The following is a 24,637-nucleotide window of genomic DNA, read 5'->3' as shown; positions in this document are numbered from 1 at the left end:
ATAATATTATTTTATTAATTTATATATTTAAAACAGATCGATCATAATATTGTGAAAGAATTGTTGAAAAACATTTTCTTAATAAAATTACTACATTGGAACATAAACTTATGATATTGCAATTTACCAGTGTTCGAATCTTACGAGGTTCAACAAAACTGGGAGAGGAAAAAAAAAGAAAAAAAAAAGAGGCTTAAAGTGAATCTGAACTGAATAATGAAGTAAAGTCAATCCCAAAATGCAAACCCCTTAATTAAGTCTTCTCTTGCTCCAATAATAATAACTCTTTACACTCTCTCTGTGACTAGACTCAATTCACCTTTTTCGTGTTCACAAAGTTGCTCTCAATCTTCAATCCTATATATACGTACGCATTCCCAAACAAAAACCACCACCAAACTCTCTGTGTCTTCGTTTTTAGCATTTCTCCCAAACCGATACCAAAATGCATCTCTACAATGCATGGCTTCCGCCGCCGGTCGCCGCTCAGACAGCCGCGGAGCGCGACTCCTTCACTCGCGTCATCGCCGCCGTCAAGTCCTCCTTCCGACCCGACGATCCCGAATCCGTCTTCTCCACTCTCAAATTCATATCCGTCCTCGACCTGTCAGTTTCCACTCTCATTTCCAATCTCCGCCTCTTCCTTTTCCCTAATTCATCCGTAATTTATAATTTTTTTTTCATTTCATCTGTTTTTGCTTTCTCTTTCTGTGTATTTCTCCGCCCTACGGCTTAATTGAGAAGATTCTGGAATATCCCCTTGATTGATTTTTATTTTTATTTTTTTCGTTTTAAGTTTTCAGTTTTAGCTAGTTCTGTGGTGCGAGGTTTTTCGTGCTTGCGCCGTTAGGAAATGCTGTTGAATTTGTGATCGGAGGTTTCGAAGGAGTTAGTAAAACGCTGAGGAGTGTGAGATTCATGGTTTCGTGAGCGGGTTTGCAGATTATGTGAATTGAAGAATAGCTTAGGGGAGTGGTAGATTGACTTTGTTTATAATTGGGTTTGCATGTTTGATTTTTCTTAATTACTAGGAAATGAGGTTGAACTTGTGATAGAAGGTTGGGAAGAAGTTAGTTAAAGGCTTAGGTGTTGAGAATCGTGGTTTTGTGATCAGTTTTGCAAAGTATGTGAACGGAAGGATAGTTCCGGAGAGTGCTGGATTGACTTCGTTTATAATTGTTTTTGCATGTTTGATTCTGCTTAATTACAAGGAAATGATGATTTCTTTTTCTTCTAAATAAGTTATTCCGAACAAGATTAAGTAATTTCTTCCGCTGTTTGTTGTGAGGTTACTTTGTGCTTAATTAACACTAAGAAAAACTTAGTATTTTGTTATAGTAACTGTTAAATTTCTTCAGAGGTTGCGTACTACTGTTATTACTTGTTTTTATGTATGTTAGCTGATGGAATACTTTTCTTATAAAAAAGGTTTCAAATTATAATTGTAGTCATAGTTTCATCACAAACCTTGAGATTGTAGTCATATTTTTGGACAAACGCAGTTTCTGCAGCCATAATTGCAGTTTGCTTGTTTTGAAACCACGTTCGGGAACTGTTGTTTAAAACCTTGGTTGCAAGTAATGGCTCTGTTTTGTTTCCAAAACGGCATTATAGTTTATTAGTAGTAGATTTGAGTTTTTTCCCACTCAATTTGAATTCAGACGGTGTTTGTTACTGGGTCGAATCTAACTTCTATTCTTGTTGTGCAGTTTCATAAAGGCAAAAAGTGATGTTTCTTTGGAGGATGTTCGCGACCTTGCTCAGATGGGCCTTGAGATATTTCATGTTGCCCGTAATAAGCTTTATGCTCAGGTGCTGCTGCATTTTTGTCTTGGATGAAACACGGAGTGCTTATTTTTTGGTTTCTGCTTGCTCTTAAATGATTGTATCATTTATTGTTTATTAGGTTAGATGGGGAAATTTAGTGGTCAGATTACTCAACAAATATAGGAAAAAGATTACACTGACTGTTGGATGGAGGCCCCTGTATGATACACTGATTAGCACACATTTTACTAGGTGAGTTTTATATCGGTACTGTTTCGGCTTCAATCTTAATTGGTTTAAAATTATTCTTTACTTAATTTCTGATTCTTAGTTAACTAAATAAAAAACAAAGGAAAAGTAAAAGAAATGAAGACTAATCCCAAGGATTCAATGCTTGACGTGCAGTAAATCTACAAGTTACCTTTGCTATAAGCTTAAGTTTGTCTTTGAATTCAGTTTTGTATTATATTTTTCATTTAATTTTGAACTTAATAATCTCTTGTCTCTTGATCAAAATATAGAATCGAACATATTTAATGGTTTATTTCTTTTCTGCATATGAGATTTCAAAATTGTTGGTAGGGGATTTTGAATTATATTCCCCTTGCAGAAGTACAGGTCCAGAAGGTTGGAGAATAAGACAACGACACTTTGAAACTATAACATCCCTTGTCCAGTCCTGCCGGAGATTCTTCCCATCAGGTTCTGCCTTTGAGATATGGTCTGAGTTTAAGTGAGTGCTTTGGTGATGTTTCCTCATAATCTTGAATTATTACGAGAGCTTGCCTTTTATTTTGTTTTGTACTTTATATTGATATTGAGGATGAGCTGAATTAACATGAAATTCCTGTGGATCAATACTTCCATTGAGTGGAATCATGCTGGACCTGCACTAGGAATTATACTCTTTTCCCAATTTTAGCTTATTTAATTTGTTTTCTTCTTAATTCCTTTTCTTTGGGTCATTGGATAATTTGTAGATCTTTGTTGCAAAACCCGTGGCATAATTCATCCTTTGAAGGTTCAGGCTTTGCAAGACTCTTTCTCCCAACAAATCTGGATAATGAGGCCTTTTTTACCCAGTAAGAAGCATAAAATTCTTGGGACTTTTTTTGGCGTGATATATGACATGACTTCCTGTGGAGTAAAATTTTATAATTGGATTGACAGTGATTGGATAACAGAGTGTATAGACTTGTGGGAATCTATACCAAATTGCCAATTCTGGAACAATCAATGGGCAGATGTCATAGCTCGTGTTGTAAAAAATTACCACAATGTTGACTGGGACTGCTTCTTGCCTTTGCTTTTTGCTAGATACTTGAATATGTTTGAGGTGAGTGTGTAAATTCTTTTGGGAATGTTTGATTAGATGTTTTTTCGTTCTTCTGGCAAGGTTGATTTTATTTACACTTTGATTAAATGTTTTAGCATCAGGCATATATTAACTGAAAATTATTAGGAAATAGATACATTTTATCTCTCTCAAGACTTGTTTATTCTAAAGCTTAAATCTCTTTATATTCCTGTCCTCTTTCCTTTTTAAATTAATATTGATAACCTTGTTTTTTTGCTACTGAGATTGTCAGGAGTTCCACATTGAGTAGAATAAACTACTTGATTGTTACTTAAAGCGTTGAGGCTCCCCCACCTAATGCATATTTGTAGGAACTCTCTCTAAATTTTTATTTTTTAATTTGTGCGTGAACTAATAGTAACTTTTGGAGAAATTTATTTCATTTTTTTCCTCTTATTTTTCTCTTCTGGAAGTCTTTATGGAGAAGTTTGACCAAACAGACCCTGACATAATTGATAGCTAGGATAATAAACTGCAACTGGCATAACTAACTACATCTGGCAGAGGCTAATCTATTGCTTACAACAGAAGCTAAAATACTCAAGCTAATATACAATCATATATACTCTCTCCCCCTCTGCAAATTTAGGGGAGAGCCGAGCAGCTGAGAACTCTTGAGTTTGGCTCTTAGATTCTAGAACTGAGCCTCTTTAGAAGAAGACTAGGTGAGAATGTCAGCAACTTGTTCTTAAGCAGGAACATGGTCAAGAGTGAGAGATTTATCAGCACCTTCTTCAGGGAAAAGAAAATATCTAATTGTGTGTGCTCAGTGTCCAAGAGTGAGGCACATGACTGTGACTTGGAGCCACACCACTCGGATTGTCTCAATAGATAATAGGGGTTCTGGTAGTAACCTAGAGCTCACAAGAAGAGATTGAACCAAAATGACTTCAGTAGCTGCCAAGGCTAAGTTTCTGTATTATTATGCCTTAGCACTCAACCAAGCAACATACTTCAGAGTGTCAGCAGATTGGATTCTGCCCTAGAAAGAGACAGGCATCTCAGGGTGGCCGTCTATCATCCACATCAAATGCCCAAGCAGCATCGAAGTGTAACTTTTAGCTCTTGTTTTGAAGTCCTTATTCTGCCAGGGAAACTAGCTAATGCATTTTCAATTCCTGTATGAAGTAAATAGGGCATCCTTTGGCTACTCCATTATGATTATTTGATCTATTGATACACCCTTGTTTTTCCCTGCTGTGTTTTCTGTAAATTGTATTACCTCAGAACCAATTGATCTATATTTGCATTCATTTCCTTATGAGATTCACAATTTGTTTAGTAATTTGTGATCAACCCATTCTTGTAAATCATAGGTACCTGTTGCAAATGGAAGTGGTTCATACCCCTTTTCTCTAGATGTCCCAAGAAACACTAGGTTCTTGTTCTCTAATAAAACTTCTACTCCTACAAAGGCAATCTCCAAATCAATAGTAAGCAAATATGTTGTTATTACTTCTGTTAGATTCTAATATCGGAACTGTGTTCTGATTTCTTAATTTTAGTTTAGTAATTTTTTTTTAATTGCAACTGCAGGTATATTTACTAAAACCTGGCAGTCCATCACAGCAGCACTTTGAAAAATTGATCAACATTTTGGAACAGTTTGTTTACTCACTTATTGCTCCAAATACACTGCTTAACTTAACTAAGCTTGCTTTCTCTTTAATTCTGTTGTTTACTTAATTTTTTGCTGGTCTTTATTATTGTAGATATTATCATCCCTCAAACGGGGGCCGATGGACCTACTCCTTGGAGCGGCTTTTGTTTCATTTGGTGTTTCAATTTCAAAAGCGTCTACAGAATGAACAGTTGTAAGAATCAATTATAAATTGTCATATACTTTTTTATGTGTTTGTTTTCTGCAACTGAAGTGGTTTTGTATGACAGGAGCACAAATAATAGAAGACCCAGTGAACAGCATCTTGGGGAATCAGAGAGGGTTTTCTTTGTTAATTCAGTGCTTAAGTTAATTGACCGTGGTCAATACAGCAAGAATGAACATCTCTCTGAGACAGTTGCTGCAGCCACTTCTATTCTGTCCTATGTAGAACCCTCATTGGTTCTGCCATTTGTGGCATCTCGGTTCCATATGGCCCTTGAGACGGTTAGTAATGCTTCATAAATTTTATGTTAAAATTAAGTAGCTATGTCCGATCAATGTCATGGAAAGAATAATATTTTTTCTTGATAGAATGTCTCCCAAGGTTATGATATAGTCTTGTCAATGTGTAAGTGATATATTTGATTGGATTAGTTTCTCTTCCTGATCAAGTTGTTTTAGCCTATCCAGATTGTATGATATATTACTTTTGATCTATAATTGATATATTTGATAAGATTGCCTTGTTTTTCTGACCAAAATCATTGTGCCTAGTCAGATGACTGCCACCCACCAGTTGAAAATTGCAGTTATGTCAGTGGCATTTGTTGGGCGTTCTCTGTTTTATACATCTGTATCAGCTTGCTCCACGAAGCCAGTTGATCTTGGTGTTGATCTTGTGGGGGTTTCATTATCTAATGCATTACTTGGCATGGATGCTAATGACCCTCCAAAAACCTTGGCTACCATGCAATTAATTGGTTCCATATTTTCAAACGTAAGCTTTCAACTTTTAGACATATTGAATAAATAACTTCTTATAATCATAACGTTATCTACCTTGTAAATGCAGTTGGCTTTATTGGATGATAAAATTGATGACCTATCATTTATGCCTATGGTCCGCTTTTCAGAGTGGCTGGATGAGTTCTTATGCCGTCTGTTTTCCTTACTTCAACACTTGGAACCCAGCAGTGTTATGTAAGTGACAGTGCTAGGTCCCCTCAGTTTAATGCTAACATTATTTGAAAACCATGTTTAACTGGATTTTTTTATGTTATATTGCTTTATAATTGTGTAACTGGTTTCTGGTACATTAGAAATGAAGGTCTGCAGTCATCAGCAACAACAGGAACTTTCCTAGTTGATGATGGTCCATACTACTTCTGTGTGCTTGAAATTCTGTTTGGGAGGCTTTCTAATTCACTGTATAATCAGGTATTACTTTCAGTTTAAAATACTTAATAGTTACTTCAATTTCCTGGCTAATATATTGTCTTGCACTTCACTGATATGTCAATAGGCTCTGAAGAAAATTTCCAACTTTGTGAAGACAAATATTCTTCCTGGTGCTGTTGCAGAGGTTGGACTGCTCTGTTGTGCCTGTGTTCACTCGAACCCAGAAGAAGCAGTTAGTCAACTTGTTGAGCCAATATTACTTTCTGTGATATCTTCTTTGAAAGGAACACCACGCACTGGATTTGGAGGAGGAGGAACTTTTGATGCTTCTGCTTCATCCAAGGCACCTTTCTTGGTCCTGTGATTATATTTTACTGCTATGCTGCTTCTGGATTTTCTTGAAAGCTAACACTTTTTTTCAGGTTAGGTCCACAATTTCACCAGCTCTTGAGGCTGCAATTGACTATCAACTTAAGATATTGTCAGTTTGCATCACATATGGAGGTCCAGCACTCCTTCGCTACAAGGCTCAATTCAAAGAAGCTGTCTTCTTTGCTTTTGACTCACCATCTTGGAAGGTCTTTTTATTTCCATGCTTATATTTTTCTTCAAATAGGTTGATTATGTTACAAATAAACATGAATTTTTGTGGTTGATAGTGGAGTTTCCATTGGTTCCTAATCTATTTGATTGTTACTTCAAATGATAGGTTAATGGGGCTGCTGATCATCTTCTTCGGTCTCTTCTAGGAAGTCAGATTCATTATTATCCAATTGATCAGTATAAGTATGCATATATTAGTGTTTGACTATCTTTATTTAGTTTTTTCTGCCCTCATTCTCTGGTTTTATATCTTTCTCTGGAAATTCAAATGTTAAATTTTTTATTGTATAGGTGTGTTCTTAGTCACCCTGATGCTGTTGCCCTTGAAGAATGGATTAGCACAAAAGGTTTTTCCACTGAGGAAAGTTTTATCCCAAAATGGCATATTCCATGTGATGAAGAAATTCATTTTGCAAATGAGCTAATAGACATTCACTTCCAGTCAGCTTTGGATGATCTGTTGAAAATATGCCAGTCTAAAATCCATGCAGACCAAGGTATGAGAAATACCCATGTCTCAAGTAGTTTATAATGTCTTGCTGATAAAAAAAGTAGTTTATAATTTCTTGCTGATAAAAAAAGTAGTTTATACTTTACCTCGTCATCCTTAGCAAGATAAATTATTTGAGTTCCCTTTTGACATGACATGGTTAAAATCTGGTGATCATGATGCAGACATATTGGGATGGTAGTGTTGCATGAAGGAAGTCCTTACTAGTTTAATGCAAATTTTAACTGTTATATATTGAATGTGATTTGTAACACAGGGGATGAGAAAGAGCACTTGAAAGTGACTCTTCTACGTATTGAATCAACATTGCAAGGACTTTTTTCATGTTTGCCTGACTTTGTTCCAAACTCTAGAAATGGAACGAGTGAAGATTCAAGCAATCTGTTTTTAATTGCTGGGGCAACAGGTTGTACTGTTGGCAGTACTGCTCTGAGAGAAAAAGCTGCTGAGATTATACATATAGCCTGCAAGTAAGGATTATGTTATGCTGCTGTACATTGTTTCTTTAACTTATGTTGCTGTTCACAAATCCTGATAATTTTATTTTTTTTTTTGGATTAATAGATATGTCCTGGAGAAAAAATCAGATGACAGCATTCTGTTGATACTGATTATTCGCATCATTGATGCTTTAGGAAACTATGGTACCAACTTCTGTGTCTGAATAAGTTTTCAAATATTACTCTGTATAGTTTGTATATGCACTAGCTAATTTTGTTTCATTCCCCTTTTTTCCGCAGGGAGTTTGGAATTTGATGAGTGGTCTAGTCATAGACAGGCTTGGAAATTAGAATCTGCTGCCATAATAGAACCACCCATTAATTTCATTGTATCATCTCATTCTAAAGGAAAGAAAAGGTATTGGTAGACAACTCATCTTTCTTGATTACAGGAGCAGTGTTCCAAGACCATTTTAATAAATCTCTGATTCTTGTTGTCTTTCCAGACCAAGGTGGGCACTTATCGACAAGGCATTTATGCACAGTACCTGGAGGTCTTCGCAAGCATCCTATCATCTTTACCGTACAAGTGGGAATTTCTGCCCATCTGATCATGTGACTATTTTGATGGATGATTTGCTGACTCTCTCGCTGCATAGCTATGAAACTGTTCGCCTGTTAGTGAGAAACCCTTGGCTGACTGAAACATAAATGTTTTATATGTTCTATTTTCTAGCCTTAGCATGTGATTTGACACACACACACACACATGTATGTATGTAAATTCTAATCTCAGTAGTTAGATTAGCCATATTCAATGAACAAACAAAAAATCCCATGTTTTTTGAAGGAGGAAAAAAATAGAAGAAGGAAATTAGTTCAAACTTTAAACAAAGAAAAAGCTTGAATTTTTAACCTGCCTTATATTTTGATTTTTCTCTCAATTTCTCACCTATTTTACCTATACAAAAAAATAAAGTGTAATTGTAAAATTATAACTTAAAACAGTATCTCATTCAATTGTGTAACATGCTTTCTTAATACTGGCACAGTACTTCTCTACACCTGATGGAAATTTCTCATATAATCCAGGCTTGCAGGAAAATCTCTAGTGAAGCTGATTAAGAGATGGCCATCTTTGATTTCAAAATGTGTTATCACTCTTACGAAAAACTTGCAGGATCTCAATGCCGAGGAATATGCAGTCTTGGGTTCTTGTTCAGTCCTTGCCTCACAAACTGTTCTCAAACATCTGACAACGGTGATCGTCAAAGATGATGTTCTTAAAATTGTTTTTCTGGATGGTTAATTCTTTTATGTCTCATTATTTTCTTTGATTTCAGGATCCAAAGTCATTTTCTTCATTTATCTTGGCAATTCTTTCAAGGTAATTCCATTTTCTGTTTACTGTTCTGGATCAATTTTGTTTGTGGTGTGTAACATTAGAGAATAATAGTTTCGTGGTTTCCTTTTGAAGTTCTCATCATGAATCCTTGAAAGCTCAGAAAGCAATTAATGAGGTAAAGTTATCTTGCATCGGGTTATCACAGTTCCATATGTGCTATAGATTATTCAACATTTCCATGGTTTCAACAGCTTTTTGTGAAGTACAACATTCAATTTTCTGGAGTGTCTAGAAGCTTTTTCAGGATCTCAGACAAAGAAAATCAAACTGGTGGACTGGGGTTTTCAGATTTGGTTTCTCAGATTGGTTCAATGAGTTTTGATTCTACTGGCTTGCATTGGAGGTAAATGTGAACCATTTAGCTCGAAAATCATGAAACTAATGATAGATGAGTTGTTCATGCATATTTGGATTCTGTCTCCCTGCTATTTCTTATTTATTTGTTATAGTTTACATGCTGCCTAGCAGGTTTTTAACAAGTTTAGATTCTTGCATATTTAAAACATTGATTTAATAGTTACCTTTATCAGGTATAATTTGATGGCTAACAGAGTTCTGCTTCTTCTGGCTTTGGCATCTCGGAACCATCCAAATTCATCATCTAAAATTCTGAGTGAAACTGCTGGTTTGTATAACTTTTTCTTTGCTTTTTTGATCTTTGTATTTTATTTTATTGAACTTTCCTTTTGCACATTCCAAGTCAGTATTACTGCTTGGATTTTGTTCAGTGTGTTTATGTTATTCATGCCGTTGCTCATGTAGGACACTTTCTGAAGAATTTGAAAAGTCAACTTCCTCAGACAAGGATACTTGCAATTTCAGCTTTGAATACACTATTAAAGGAATCGCCATATAAGTCTTCTCTTAGTGTGAAATCAGCTGAATTTGAGGATTTGCAAGACCATGTCAAATCATCCCTTGAAGGAACTTTAACTCAAACTTTTCAGGAAGAGGGTTTCTTCAATGAGACACTGACTAGTCTTTCTCATGTTCATATAATAACTGATACTGAAACTGCTTCAAGAGGAAGTCAGGGAGATTCGAGTTTCCAAAGCTTAGCAGACAAATCCATAACTCGTTTTTATTTTGAATTTTCGGCTTCATGGCCACGTACACCAAGTTGGATCTCCTTTTTAGGAAGTGATACATTCTACTCAAGTTTTGCACGTATTTTTAAACGACTTGTACAAGAATGTGGCATGCCTGTTGTGTTGGCTCTTAAAGGTGCAGTAGATGAGTTTACAACTGCTAAGGAGAGGTCTAAACAATGTGTGGCTGCTGAAGCATTGGCGGGTGTGCTACATTCTGATATTGATGGTTTATCAGGAACATGGGAAAGTTGGCTGATGCCTCAGTTGAAGAATGTCATTTTAACCCAATCTGTTGAATCAGTTTCAGAGTGGGCATCTTGTATACGGTATGCAGTCACTGGTAAAGGGAAGTATGGAACAAGAGTTCCTCTTCTGAGACAAAAAATTCTGGATTCTTTGATGACATCTTTACCCCCAACAGTAGCTACCACTGTAACAACAAAGCGATATGCTTTTCTGGCAGCTGCACTTATAGAAATATCCCCACAGAAAATGCCAGTATCTGAAATTCAGCTCCACAATACACTTCTGAAGGAAGTTCTTGGAAATATGCACCACTCATCAGCCCAAGTAAGTGTCTTCTCTGATCTCATATGTTCAATAAGTCATAAATTGAATATTTCCCTTCCTATACTACTTATCTGTTATCTTCCCTCCTATTTATTGCCAGCCAATTGGAGTCAGGAAATAAAACTACAAAACCATGGACTGACTATGCTTGATATATTAATAAACTATCTGAATGATTTTCGTAATCAAGAAAAGCATTAGGTTTAAAATTTATGTTAGATGGTCATTCAATAGTTTAAAACACTACTGAACCTTAGGCAGCACTTATAACATTATGACTGATTAATGTGATGTATTTCATGGACATATTAATGTAATGGTGCTTTAAGTTTGAAAAGCTTTCATCTTGAATTAGTTGTTGTTGAGTAACAGTTCAATATTTTAAATTAACCTATAGTCCTCACATTAAGCTATTTCATAAGGTCTTTTAGACAAAAAATGGAAATCTTTGCAAGAAATTTGTCAAAACAGTCTGTCAATTTCTTAACTTAAGTGCGGTCTGGCTGTATATGAAGATATATGATCTCCATTTTCTTCTCAACACATCCTTGTTTTTACATTAGGATAATGCCATAGTGGTGCAAATAAATGGTGTATGGTGTACTTTTTTTGGGTTAAGTAATATGAATATGCAAGTTGAAACAGGTTTCTTAATTTTTCCGGTTCTGACCTATTTCAATTTGTCTATGCAACAGGTGAGGGAGGCTCTAGGGGTTACCCTTTCTGTATTGTGCTCTAACATTAGGCTTTACCATTCGAGTCATCAGGATGGGAGAAGTGACAATGTTGATAGTTTGATGCAAGATGAAAACTGGGTTCAGTTTCTTACAGACCGAGCAGCTGAAGCAGTTGTGAACATTCAGATTGCTACCCAGTCGGATAAAGTAGTGAATACTGTAGATGGAGGTTCTCAAAATGGGCATGTGGATGGTGATTCACAAGATGACATGAAATGGATGGAAACGGTACCAATGAAATGACAGTTTAGATTTTGCTTTTACTTTGAATTATTGCTAATTATTTACCATTCCAAACATATGTAGCTACTCTACTTCATCATCTCATCCTTGAAGTCAGGGAGATCCTCGTATCTACGTGATGTGCTTGTGGGGCTTTTGTATCCTGTGATTTGCTTGCAGGTTTGAGCTATATATTGACTATTATTATTTGAACTTTTACTTTGACTTCATTGTAACTTATCTGATTTCTTATCATGTGATTTTCATTGGTTTATGCTTCTTTTTGACAATTTGTTTGGTTTTTTGTGTATGCTTTTAATTTTCTTGAGATTTTTGCACTTGATTCTTTAGCAACTCCAAACTTTTGGGTATCTATCTTTTTCCAGGAATTAATTTTAGGTTGATAATGTTGACTTGGTTTTTCATTGGTGTTAACATACCTCCAAGGTTCTTGTTCTTCCAATGTTTTAAACAGTAATATATGTTCCTGCAACTCTTAATATTTTGAGGCTACTGAACGAATACTTGTGAATCCTTTCATCTAAGGACACTTCAATTGAGGTGTAATTTTATGGTAACACAAGTTTAGTGATGAATAAAACAGACATAAAGTATCAATTTCTGATTGCTTATTATTGGAAGACTTAATGAAGGCGACACTTTTCACATTCTTTTCCCTGTGGAGCATTTCTATTAAATATAAGTGTAAAAAATGTGATTTTCGTATACTGTTCTATTTGGATCTATGATCATTCAAGTAGGGAAAGTATCAGTTATCTCACTTCTGAATAATTTTATTTTCTTTTGAAGGAAACATCAAATAAGGATTTGTCAACACTAGCCAAGGCAGCATTTGAATTGCTTAAATGGATGATCGTTTGGGAACCTCACCTTCAGAAGGCTGTATCTGTGATTCTCTCTGCTGCCAATGATTCCAACTGGCGGACTAGATCTGCTACATTGACATATCTGCGGACCTTCATGTACAGGTACGATGATCTTGTGTCAGGTTTGCTTTGGCATAACATACTCTAAATGGCTACGAATGCCTTGTTATACGTATGTAGCTTCATGAGATAATATTTTCTCTACAGTTATTGTATTTGCATCCATGTTTTTTAGTATCCGGAACACGTACTTAACAGAGTTTTTACACTGATTATTATATTCTCATTGATTTCACACTTTTGTTTGTTCTGAAGCAAATAAATTTTTTGTTCCTTTTTTAACAGGCACACTTTTATTCTCTCAAGTTCAAAAAAGCAAGAAATTTGGGGAACTGTTGAGAAGTTACTAGTAGACAATCAAATTGAGGCAAGTTCTTTCTTAGAAGTTATTTGGATGGAAATGCGGAATACTATTTTCATCTTTTAAATTTAAAAATAAGAAATTTGGGTAATTTAACTTGCGATGCTTGTGCTTTACAGAACATGTTATCATTACACTCTTTTTACCTTAGTCAACACTGCAGTTTTTAGTAGTAAGGTACCTGTCGTGCCTTCAAAAAATGAGTTGTGGACAGGACCTAAATCGCAATACATGGGAGGCTGTGATTTTCCTGTAGAGGAAAGCATGATATACCTTATAATGCTTATTTGTAGTTCCCAATAGTGTTTTCCTTTTGCAGACAATCCATATCAACGTATATTTTTGGGAAGCCATTTATTAGTGATGGTTGCCATTTACATTCAGTCTTAATCTTTTCACCAGGTAAGAGAACATGCTGCAGCCGTTTTAGCAGGCTTAATGAAGGGTGGAGATGAAGACCTGGCTACAGATTTCCGTGATAGAGCATATAATGAGGCAAATACTGTACATAAAAGAAGAAAGTCAAGGTTATTTTTCGCCTCTTGTTCTTCGGAAGTTTAGTTACTTTTGTACAGAAATGGACCTCAAAGAAAAGCCTACATTCTTGTTCATTTCTTTGAATTTAATAACATCATCATCCATTCTGCATTGTCATCCCTGATCTGCCTTAGTTCTGGCCTGTTTGGAGGTTGCCGTAATTGCAACATCAAGGGTAGTGGTTTTAGTCCCATAAAACTAGAGATATAATTAAAATACCATTAATGCTAAATATTATAGGTTTCTATATTACGCACTCCAATATTGGTAAAGGACAAAGAGAGATTGCATAGGCTATGACAAACTTGCATATTTTGCAACGGGAAGCCCTGTGCTTATGTTAGACGATGTATGGCGGGCTACAAGGGAAGAGCAGGGAAATGAGAGGTTGCTTTGCAGTTTGGTAGTTTTGGGAAGAGAAGGTTTTCTTATCGGATTTCGATTCTTTTAGTCGTAGCTTTTCTGTATACTGCATTTTTTCTTTTTAATCAGAACTCTCTTCTATAGAATTTTCCTTATTAATTAATTAATAAATTAAGTTCCTATCAGTTTCTCCATGTGAACGATAAGCTTGATTGTCTACCACTAGGATATTATGTATTCATGAAAAAAGAAGTCATGATGTGCTTGCAGATATTGTCTTTGAAAACATTTTATGTAACTGTAGGCCATAGGTATTACAAGATGGATTTACGAACACTTTTTTTTGTTTGTCGTCTAGCAAATTCGTGTTTTTTATTAGCTCTGACATGCCAAGTTTGTTAAAGTGGGGAACATTTTCCAAATACAGAAATGCTCGTTCTGGTTCAACAATAGCATCTGTTCATGGTGCTGTACTCGCTTTGGTTGCTTCTGTATTATCTGCTCCATATGACATGCCCAGGTTTGTCCTGTCATCCTTGGCATATGATTTACATTGGTAATTTCGAATGCTTGTAATGATTCAGTAGAGTCCACTTACGAGATATTTGTAAAAAGTTAGCATTACATCAAAATCCTAATGGGATAAGACTTTTGATCCTGTTGTAGGTTAATGTTTTTTTTGGTTGATTTTTTTTTTTTTGAAAAATCAAAAGCTTATTTGTTCATAATGTGAAATCCCTGGCTCATGCAATATTTTGGTAATGTTGTCTTCAATTTCTGCATAAGATGGAAATTTGAATTCATTTATGAGTACATAAAAGGAGCAATATCAAACCTCAAAAATGTGATGGTCCTATATTGTTACAAGTATGAATGACTTAAATGGTAGTCTTACGGTCATAATCTAATATAAACTTTTTGTGCAATCATAAACAAATTTTACTAGTATATTTTGAGCTATAAGCATTTCTGTTCATCTCTGTACTAGATTTATAAGACATGAATTTATTTTTGTTTTGGGCACAAAGGAAGGCGTCTATTGATTCCGTTACTTGTAATTATCTGACAGCATTAACTACTTTCTTTCAGTTGGTTGCCTGAACATGTTACACTACTGGCCCGCTTTAGTGGGGAGCCATCCCCTGTCAAATCTACAGTTACTAAAGCTGTTGCAGAGTTCAGGCGGACCCATGCTGATACATGGAATGTTCAGAAAGAATTATTTACTGAAGAGCAACTTGAGGTAGTTATCTGTAGAAAATCTAAACATATTATGTGGTTTAAAATTTTGATTATTACTTTTGGTTTTTTGTTTCTTCGTTTGGTTCTTTTTGCTAATTTTCTCTCCATATTCACAGATTCTGGCAGACACATCGTCTTCGTCATCGTATTTTGCTTGATTAAAAATACAAAGATGCTATTTGGGAGAGAGTACTGAAAATAATAGTTAGGAAAGTATGTTTTTCATTTTTTGTGTATTGGCTGCATTGATAGTTGTAAAATAGTTTTTATTTACATTTTGTACCATTGATATTCTTTTTAAGAAATTTATTCCTTAATCTAATCTCAAAAGTTGAGCTTCTAACTTTCGTCTGCACTGTAATTTTTTTAAACCATGGGGTTAATTAAATCATCGGCTGGTAGATCCCACACGACACAATCTGAGTTGAATATATTGGATAGATTTCGAATTTCCTTCGTGGCCTCAGAATCATCACCATTTTCCTCTTCAAGTTTTTCATGCAATTGGCTCTGCCGATCCATGGCTGTGCATGTGCTTCCAGTGCATACACTTTGGCTCCATGGAGATGCATCCCCTTTATTGCCGAAAGATGACGGGGAGAACTGATAACCAGATATTGTAGGGAAAACACTATATGGCATCACAAAACTTGCAGATGTATTTGCGGTGGAGTCCCAAGGTTTATTTGAAGGCATCATTTCAGATTCTTGTTGCATGGCCTTGGATAGGTCAAACTTGATCTTCTCAACAGTTGCGTCCTTTTCATCTGACTTACAATTAATGTAATCAGTGAAGTTATTCCCCAGTGCTGCAGCGGAATGCTGGCCATGGAAGTTAATTGGCTTCTTGGTAAGAAGGTGGAGCACTTCATCTTTGAAACAGCCAAGGGCTGCTTCAGCCAAGTGAGCTGCCTGTGGAGGTGCCAATGTGGTAGCAATTTCGGCCATTAGATGGGAAAATGGCTTGTGGGTTACAGGGTCTATACCCATACCTGACAGTTTCTTTTTTAGCTTGGTGTTCCAGTGGTTTTTGACATCATTGTCAGTGCGTCCTGGCAGCTGGGCTGCTATCAGTGACCATCTGAAAATCCATTAGGGAACAATTACATAAAGATAATTAATAATCAATCACCTATGCTATTAACAATGACTTAAATATATGACAACGCTGAATGCACCTGTTACCGAAAACTGAATGAAGCTTGACAATGGTTTGCTCTTCTGAATCCGAGAATTGGCCATGTTTGAGATCAGGACGAAGGTAATTAGTCCACCTTAGCCTGCAGCTCTTCCCACATCTCTGGAGACCTATTTAAATGAAGAATAGTATTTTAATATATAAGATGATAGGAGTGATATAAAGATAAATAGAGTGGAGATAGAGTAACCAGCATTCTTGGGAATGAGACGCCAGTTGCGAGTGCCATGTTGAGCAATGTAGGAGGAGAGTTTGTGATCTTCCTCAGGTGTCCACTGTCCTCTTTTCACGTTGTCCTTCTCACAGCATGGAATACGCCCCATGTCTCTATTATTTTTGCTTTTCAAAAGAAATTTCTATAATTGTCTTTTCTTTCTTTCAACACAAGTTGTGAATTCTCTCTACCCGTCTTTGAATTCTTTGAGGCCAAAAGGGAAGACGTGGAATATTTGTTTGAGTTGGTTTTTGTTTTTCTGGTAGGCTTCTTATTCTTAATATATAAGGGGTGCCAATTGGAATTGCATGGCATAAAGGCATCAAAGGCGCATGATTTTGTTAAAGAATTTCAACGCCATTGAGCGTGTGAGGGGAAGGTAGGTAGCTCACCCGCAAGATGCTTGGTCAACATCTCTCTCTTTCTCTCTTTCTCTTTCTCTTTCGTTGTTGACTGCTTTGCTCATTGTTTGTGTGCTTAATGCACCTGTTGGGTAGGTTTGTGCTTTCATCACACAAAACCTCCTCATCTTTCTTCACAGTTACTTATGTCAAGCTCCACATCTGCCATTTCATTCTTTCATCATCAAGCAGCAGAAGACACCCTGGAAACTCCATCTCTACTTTTCTTCGTTTTCACAAGAGCACAACATCATGGATAATTAGGATCTTAAAAGGAGCTTCTTCCAAACACTTTACAAAATAAAATAAACTTTTTTCATAAATTAAATTATGTATAAATTACTTTGTAAAAACCTTTTCATCTATTTTTTTATTTATTTAAATTTGTGTAAATTAATTTCAATTCATTAAAAAAATTATTTCACTTTTTCTTTTTCTCTTCTACAACCTTTATCAAATTCTATTTATCTTTTTACTGAACATCATAATGATATTTATGAAGTGCTGCTCATCCAATTAATGATATTGTCATTATGTCCTCATTTACTGTTAGTTTAGTGAAATCTTGGTTTTTAAATAAGAAAAAAAAAAACAGCCTAAAATAGACATCTGGAAGTATAATGCAGTTCAGGTACAGAACCTGCTCAACCTTTTTATTCGATGACAAAAAAATTGCTTCTTAACTAAAGTATTACAGATGAAACTAACTAGTTTCCGAAGAAAAAAAAATGCAATTCTGCAACTCAATTACACTTGTTTACTACAACACGTCTTAACAGGAAGAGACGCAGAACCTTGAATTCATCAATTTTCCATGCTGAATTCCTTATGCTGATTAAAGTTGATTTTCAACACAAAAATGCAACCACAATCTATTTTCTCAATTCCGCTGAAAGCTCCTCATTTTAGTTTTGCAGATACTATCCCTTCAATGGATCCAACGAGAGTGAACAATCCCACCACAAAGCCAACGGTGCTAAAACCCCTGAGCATGATCCACTTTGACGTCCATGGCTCAATATTGCTCAGACTCAAGTACATTTCCACCGGAAAATATATGGACAATGGATAATAGATTATTCCGGCCAAAACTCCCAAAATCTGATTGAAGTAGGGAAAGAGCATTGCAATCACAGTTGTTGATGCAACATATGCAGTTCTGAAAGAAAGCCTCAGAAAACTTAGTTGGAAAGCTGGCAGCAATGGGAGTTTCAACAAGTATACGTGATTCACAAATTCACTGTCTGGGAACTTGAAACGGAGCCAATTCTCAACATTGGCAAAAAGTGGCTGGCTATACACCTGCACCAGAACAACATATAAAACAAATGCCACATTGACCATGAAGATAAGATATCTGTAAGATTATACATGTACCTGATATGCACCAACCAGGTGAATCACTATACAAGCATTCGCAAAGTCTACAAGCCAATGCTGTGCATTAGATGTAAACCCTGTTAAAAGGTTTCCTGGTGTTTCATTACCAAAGGCTGCATATCCTAAACACCCACAACACAGGTAGAAAAATGTTGTGATAATCACAGATATTGTTGACGCCCTCTTCATCGTTATGTGTTCTGGTGGAGGCGACCTCAAAGTATCCTTCAAGAATTGTACCAAGTTATATTAACCTTATAATTGTTAAAGCTTTCCCAAAAAGTTGTGGTAAAGTTACACTTTCTGATTATCTTAGAGATACATACCTGTATTTCTATAAGAATTACAGAGAATGGATACGAGAATGCTATGTCACCAAGCGCTTGAGCAACCAGCCATACTTTATCAACTCCACTAGAAGTAGGGATTCCACTAATAGTACCCTCAGCATGTCCATTTTCTGATCAAATGATTGCCAGAAAATCAAAACAAAATGGTTCAATTATATACTTTCAAACAACTGTCCATGAACATGTCATGTCACTCATGCTCATAGTGATGAACATACCCGTGATTTTTCCAGCAGAAAGCCACATTCCTACGAAAGCATAAAAAAAGGATGTAATTGCTGCTACAATTGACAACCACTGAATATTGTGGAAGTTGGGCGTCTGAGAGAGAACAACTTGGATAGCCCCAAAAATAAGCATCAAATATGCACCATCAAATCCACATTTTCCTTCATCCTCGTTGCCATAGGAACAGTTTGATATTTGGATTGCTCTGCAATCACACACAGCAATCAAACTAATCAAGTTGCTATTTAGCAATATTGGTATAGTGATATTTTGGGAACACCCTCATGTTTTCTTGGGGGAGTACATGTTAGAAATAAATCTTGTTTGCAACAAGTAGGAGAAATCAAGGAGAAGGAAATGAAAAAAAAAAACAGAGAGAAACCATTGATAAGTTAGTGAACACACCTCATACTGATAGCAGCAGTAATGACATAAGCAATTCCAAAACCATATAAGCTCACGTTCACAAAAACACCACAGAAACGGCTATTCCCTTCTCCTGTAACGTAACCATCCATTCAGCATCAGCTCAAGATGATCTTCCAAACTTGCTAGCATATTTGATCAAAATAGTAAAAGAAGTGATGTTTCTCAATATTAAATTAGTGAAGGTTAATTGTATCCAATTATTCTCTTGATTTTTTAACTTGATATCAACAGTTCCTGATGGTTGAAAAGGTAACATATTTATTTATAGAAAAATAAATAAAATACAGTATAACCTTAAAAAATTCATCATACCAACATGGAATAACTATCTCTAGTCCTTGTATTATTAAAGAATTACTGGATATAAAAGCTCAGAATTCACTAATATACTCTGAAAAATATAAAAAAAATAAAAGAAATGCTTAAATAATAAAATATATTATAGGGTAAAATTTTATAATTTAATTTATCAATAGAAGGAATATCACCTTCAAGATTAAGAATTTTAAGATATTTGAATGATAAATTATAAAAGGAATTTAATTATTAGAAATTTTAAAATATTTTTTACTAAAAAATATTATTTGAATAAAACATAAAAAAAAATTTAAAAGAATTATATCAATTTCAATTATTTTAAATTGTAAATTTCAAATTTGAAAAAAAAAAGAATTTAAAATTTTCATATAATTTTATGTTGTTAAAAAATAATATCTACATTTTGATGTGACTTCTCTCATTTTGTATCTCTTTCCACCGTTACTCTGCTATCTATTAAAATTAAGGTAAAAATGTAAATATTTAAAACTAATTAACCTTAATTTTCATAAATTCAATTTTGAGATATATTTTAAATTTGTTTTTGCACTTAATAATAGCTAAAACCAATCACTTAAAAAAATAAAAAAAAAGTCATATAAAAACAATTTGAATCTCAATCATTCCAAATTTATTAAATTTCTCGGGTAACTAAGAGAATTCTGGAGAAGTCACATATATGAATCCGATAAAAATATCAAACACTTACCAAACACAATTTATTAATTGATTTATTTAAAGATTCGCATTTCTCTCTCTTATTATTTATGTGGTTTGATGTGGCTTATGAAGAAAGGGTAACGAGAAAGATGTGGAAGCATTCAAAAGGGTGAAGTTGTGATCTGAATCTCAACCCAACAAAATAAAAAGATTTGTAGTTTCCGTGACACAACAGAACTACTTCACTTTTTCCAATTTTCATCTGTTGCCAAGCAAGAAAACAACAAACAGCAGCAGAAAGAGAAAAAAAAAATGGTAAAAGCAAAGTATTGAAGATTACCCTTATGGAGGTTAACAGCATCAAGGTATGAGGAGCTCCTATGAGGGCCAAGTTCAGGGTCTGGACCACGGTAGGTGTTGCTGAGAAGGAAAGAAGAAAGAAGAGTGATGCAGGCAAAGAAAATGATTGTGAGAGGCCCTCCAATCCAACCAAGCTGTGCAATGCTCCATGCCAATGACAACACTCCTGACCCTATCACTCCTGTCACTATGTGTGCCACTGCAGTCCACACTGTTCCTGTTTCATCATTCACACATACATTCGAAAATTCAATCTTCTTGCATTTTCAATTTCCCATCATACTTTACAGGAGCAATCAGTCAAACAGTTAGAAATCATTAATTCTAGAAATACCACTTTGGAAACAAAATTCAGTAAATTCGTTAATCTCTTATTGATGAAGGACGTTCTTGCTAATCACAATCAAATAAAAAAGATTGTCATTCGATGATTAAGATGAGAGAATAAGAAGAAGAGAGGAGGAGAAACCAGTTCTTTCAACATGATGATCGTTTGCATACTGAGTTTCCAACAATGGGGAGCTGTCAGTTGCTGAACCTTCTCGATCTTGCATTGTTCTTGATCAGATGGCCTAAACCCAATGGCTGGATTAAACAGTTCTTTGTTGTTCACTCCAAGAAGTAGTTGTTTATCGAAAAACTGTAAGAATCAGTAGCGATCGTTGAATCTGGTTTGGTTTGCGGGTGAATGAGATCAATGACATGAAACGGCCTTTGTCCACGTACAAATCCAAATTCTGAATTACTTGTGGAAGTGTCCAAATAACGTGTTATATAGTGAGAGTGATTTTTTTTTCTTTTTTTTTTCATACACATTTTTAGGGTTTTCCCTTTGTTTTCGGTAACCATGACCACAATTCATCACTTTCTTGTTTTGTAGTTATTTTGAGTTTTTCCTTATCCACATGATAATGACAAATTAAATCTAAAACTATATTAAATATATGACTTAAAACCGTATTTTGAATTTAAAAAAAAAAGTTAAAAGTGTAATTTTTTATTTTATTAGTTTCATATAATTTTTTTTTTAATATTTTTGTAGGTAATATTTTTATTCTATTTCGTATGGCTATTTTAATGGTTTTATTTATTTAATGAAAGGTAACACAATATACTTTAAACAAAAATATTTTTCGTGCGTGAGTGATTTTTAACAAAGTGGTATTAGAGTTGATTTAAAAAAAGGAGAGAGAGGAGAGTTAAACACAATGAGGGAAAAAGTGAGTATTTTGTGAGAGAGATGACAAAGATAGTTAACAGAATGAGTGTGCTACAATTGTCAAAAAAGATCCATTACGACAATTGCTAAGTTGTTGGAAAAAGGTAACTCAATTTTAATAAAGGACTAGGTATTATATTTGAAGGAAATGATCATCTCTTAGCCAAGGTAAGAATGAAGAGAAATTGAATATTTAAACTGGAGTTGCAGATTTTGCAGGAGAGGTATTTGAAGTTGGACATGAAAGAATGATATGACACTCTCGGTTTGGACACCTTAACTTTGGAAGCTTGGCCGAGCTCTAGGAGAGAATTAGTACTAGGATTACCCAGTATAGAATTTGAGAAGAAATTTTGTGAATAATTCGTGCTCGAAAAACAGTCAAGAACGAAGTTTTCAAACTCGGCCATGTACAAGATAAAAGAGCAACTCGAATTGGTACACACCGACCTATGTTGACCTATTACTCCTAACTCATTCAATGGTAAAAGGTATTTCATCTCATTTATAGATGATTTCTCTAGAAAAACTTGGATGTATTTTTTACAAGAAAGTCAGAAGAGCATTTAAGATGTTGAGACTGATGATGGAAAAGGAAACTAACAAGAAAATTAAAGCATTAAGATCTAACAAAAGCATTAAGATTTGACAGGAGGTGAATTCACATTAGCAAAGTTTAAGGATTATTGTGAAGAGTAGGGGATAAGGCATTTTCTTAAAGCTCTATATTCACCACAACAAAATGGTGTTGGAGAGAGGAAGAATATGACTATTCTTGATATGGTTCAAACCATTCTTAAAGGGAAAAATATGCCAAAAGAGTTTTGGGCTGAGGTTGTGCAATGTGATATATGTGTGTGTACAAAACAGGTGCCCACATTCGAAGTTGGATGGAATGACACCATATGAAGCATGCAATGGAAAAAAGCCAAGTGTCAAATATTTTAAAGTTTTCGAAAGCATAGCTTATGGACATGACCCAAAGTCAACTCAGAATGGAACTTGATGACAAAAGCAATGGCTATGATGAACAGGCAAAAGCTTACAAGTTAGACAACTCGATCTTAGGCAAACTTCTAGTAAGTCAAGATGTCTAAGTAAATAAAAATAGTGAATGGAATTGGGTTGACCTGAAGGAAAAGCCTTGAGAAAGCATGATTTTTTAGGGAGAGAACTCGAATGACAATACCAAGTATGTGAAAATCACATATGAAAGGGTGAATGAAGATGATGAAGAAGAAGACGATCTTATAAGACCCAAATTTCGGAGAGTAAACAACATTTATAACTCACCTGGTACATAAAATGGATAATTTAAAGTTGCCAATTAAGAAAGTTGATTGGAATGGAAGAAAAAAAATATTTTAAGTTTATGAGAAATTTTGTTAAATAAACTTAAATTTAAAAAATGGTTAAAAGTATAATTTATAATTTTGTGGCCTTATTTAATCAATGAAAGATAGCGTCAACATATTTTAGGGAAAAATATTTTCGTGAGGGAGTGGTTTTTATCAAATTTGTAGTTTTACTGTACTTTGGTTGTGCATATATATATATATATATATATCTGTAATTTTAAATCTAATTTATTATTAATATAATGTTGTATTTTAAAATGTTGACTTTTATTTAACAATCATAATTACTTATTCATTAATTATCTTTAAAATATTGACTGAAAATACATTAACTTTGATGGTCAGAGAATTTTTTAATTATAAAAAATATAAAAATAAAAAGGATACTCAATTTTTATGAGAACTATAATCATGCTATTAAATACTTATCAAAAGTGGGTCTTTTTATTAATAAACCACTGTTTAAATTTTATTTCAAATATTAACTATTTTAAATATTTTTGTTATAATGGTTAATCCTTTTCCATTAGTATACCTTTCATTTTGACCCTTTTTTTTTTTTTACAATTGTGTTTGATGTAACGACAGAAATTCTTTGTTCATAAAATTATGATCTTGACTGTTTTTCACCTTGGTAGGAAAGTACATTCTTTCCCACAACTTCAAAGAAAACGATGATAAAAAAATAATGTTCAATAAGGAAAAGAAAAAAACAGTATTCTTGTCGGTAAAAAAAAAAAAGCTTAATATAATTGATGGTTCCTATTTTCGTCAGGTTTATTCGATTTGGTCATAGTTTTTCTTTGTTCAATATTGTCCTAAATAATGTAATGTTTGTTTAATTTAGTTCTTTTTGCAGATGGCATTTAAATCATTAACGACGCATTGTCCAACTATGCAATAGTGAATGCCATGTCATTTAACTAGTGACCTGCCTTGACTCAAACATGACACAACCAATGAGGGATTACCACGTGTCAGCCCCTTTCCCATCCAAAAAATTAGGGTTTCTAAATGCAAGGGGGAAAGGCTTCCTTATGCCTGTGCCATCAAAGGAAAACTGAAGCTTGTGATGGTCCAACTGACCATAGTGGGTTTGTCGGAGTTTCGCAGAAACGAGAACCAGACAAAGTCGCGATAGCACCTCCGCGAAGGTTCAATCTTTAACGAAGTCGCGATGCCAGAAGCCCATCGTTCTCAAGCGGTTTCGCAACAATAGGATTCGCGATTGAGGGTTTCGATTTGGGGGTTTTTGTTATGTTATCTGGTTTTTGTAAATTGGAATACATAATTTTTGTTTCAAAATTGATTTGGAGAATTCTTGGTTCTTCTATGTTTTGCGAGTGGTTAGCAATTTTGTTCTTACCT

The 24,637-nt window shown here is 34.7% G+C and overlaps 3 protein-coding genes across 4 annotated transcripts; 1 reads left to right on the top strand and 2 right to left on the bottom strand.

Annotated features, from left to right (window-relative positions):
• Positions 1 to 242: 242 nt before the first annotated feature.
• Positions 243 to 15,484, top strand: LOC106775700 (proteasome activator subunit 4). Of its 2 annotated transcripts, XM_014662856.2 has the most exons (35): positions 248 to 606; positions 1,710 to 1,812; positions 1,907 to 2,019; positions 2,378 to 2,500; positions 2,748 to 2,849; positions 2,938 to 3,103; positions 4,441 to 4,557; positions 4,661 to 4,728; positions 4,837 to 4,938; positions 5,015 to 5,231; positions 5,506 to 5,724; positions 5,800 to 5,927; positions 6,047 to 6,164; positions 6,250 to 6,468; positions 6,548 to 6,703; positions 6,835 to 6,911; positions 7,020 to 7,225; positions 7,496 to 7,709; positions 7,804 to 7,883; positions 7,980 to 8,097; positions 8,186 to 8,356; positions 8,772 to 8,940; positions 9,023 to 9,066; positions 9,157 to 9,199; positions 9,276 to 9,427; positions 9,615 to 9,709; positions 9,847 to 10,745; positions 11,441 to 11,710; positions 11,789 to 11,884; positions 12,515 to 12,693; positions 12,937 to 13,018; positions 13,415 to 13,539; positions 14,340 to 14,432; positions 15,002 to 15,155; positions 15,271 to 15,484. In XM_014662856.2, the coding sequence occupies exons 1-35, from the start codon at positions 446 to 448 to the stop codon at positions 15,310 to 15,312; spliced, it is 5,421 nt and encodes a 1,806-aa protein (XP_014518342.1). In that variant the 5' UTR covers positions 248 to 445; the 3' UTR covers positions 15,313 to 15,484. The 2 variants fall into 2 exon arrangements, with proteins under 2 accessions (XP_022642596.1, XP_014518342.1); XM_022786875.1 differs by lacking the exons at positions 14,340 to 14,432; positions 15,002 to 15,155; positions 15,271 to 15,484 and adding an exon at positions 13,790 to 13,976 and having other exon boundaries at positions 243 to 606.
• LOC106774759 (transcription factor MYB80) lies at positions 15,309 to 17,249 on the bottom strand. The gene is made up of 3 exons (XM_014661798.2): positions 16,543 to 17,249; positions 16,333 to 16,462; positions 15,309 to 16,235 (listed from the first exon to the last, which is right to left on the bottom strand). Exons 1-3 carry the CDS (start codon positions 16,673 to 16,675, stop codon positions 15,521 to 15,523), a joined length of 978 nt encoding a protein of 325 aa, XP_014517284.1. The 5' UTR covers positions 16,676 to 17,249; the 3' UTR covers positions 15,309 to 15,520.
• Positions 17,250 to 17,583: 334 nt separating this feature from the next.
• On the bottom strand, positions 17,584 to 21,541 carry LOC106775294 (probable amino acid permease 7). The gene is made up of 7 exons (XM_014662401.2): positions 21,162 to 21,541; positions 20,673 to 20,909; positions 19,331 to 19,424; positions 18,916 to 19,130; positions 18,674 to 18,807; positions 18,345 to 18,572; positions 17,584 to 18,269 (listed from the first exon to the last, which is right to left on the bottom strand). The coding sequence occupies exons 1-7, from the start codon at positions 21,244 to 21,246 to the stop codon at positions 17,868 to 17,870; spliced, it is 1,395 nt and encodes a 464-aa protein (XP_014517887.1). The 5' UTR covers positions 21,247 to 21,541; the 3' UTR covers positions 17,584 to 17,867.
• Positions 21,542 to 24,637: the final 3,096 nt, after the last annotated feature.

This window comes from Vigna radiata, chromosome 10, assembly GCF_000741045.1.
Source record: "Vigna radiata var. radiata cultivar VC1973A chromosome 10, Vradiata_ver6, whole genome shotgun sequence".
Lineage (NCBI taxonomy): Eukaryota > Viridiplantae > Streptophyta > Magnoliopsida > Fabales > Fabaceae > Vigna > Vigna radiata.
This window is presented reverse-complemented; position numbering and strand designations above follow the sequence as displayed.

Coding starts and splice junctions, on each gene's coding strand:
- LOC106775700 (XM_014662856.2), top strand. CDS start 446: ATGCATCTCTACAATGCATGGCTTCCGCCGCCGGTCGCCGCTCAGACA. Junction 6,165..6,249: donor CTAATTCACTGTATAATCAG/GTATTACTTTCA, acceptor ATATGTCAATAG/GCTCTGAAGAAAATTTCCAA. Junction 9,428..9,614: donor TCTACTGGCTTGCATTGGAG/GTAAATGTGAAC, acceptor TACCTTTATCAG/GTATAATTTGATGGCTAACA.
- LOC106774759 (XM_014661798.2), bottom strand. CDS start 16,675: ATGGGGCGTATTCCATGCTGTGAGAAGGACAACGTGAAAAGAGGACAG. Junction 16,463..16,542: donor TCTCATTCCCAAGAATGCTG/GTTACTCTATCT, acceptor TCATTTAAATAG/GTCTCCAGAGATGTGGGAAG. Junction 16,236..16,332: donor CATTCAGTTTTCGGTAACAG/GTGCATTCAGCG, acceptor ATGGATTTTCAG/ATGGTCACTGATAGCAGCCC.
- LOC106775294 (XM_014662401.2), bottom strand. CDS start 21,246: ATGCAAGATCGAGAAGGTTCAGCAACTGACAGCTCCCCATTGTTGGAA. Junction 20,910..21,161: donor TCATCATGTTGAAAGAACTG/GTTTCTCCTCCT, acceptor ATGATGAAACAG/GAACAGTGTGGACTGCAGTG. Junction 18,270..18,344: donor ACCTGGTTGGTGCATATCAG/GTACATGTATAA, acceptor GTTCTGGTGCAG/GTGTATAGCCAGCCACTTTT.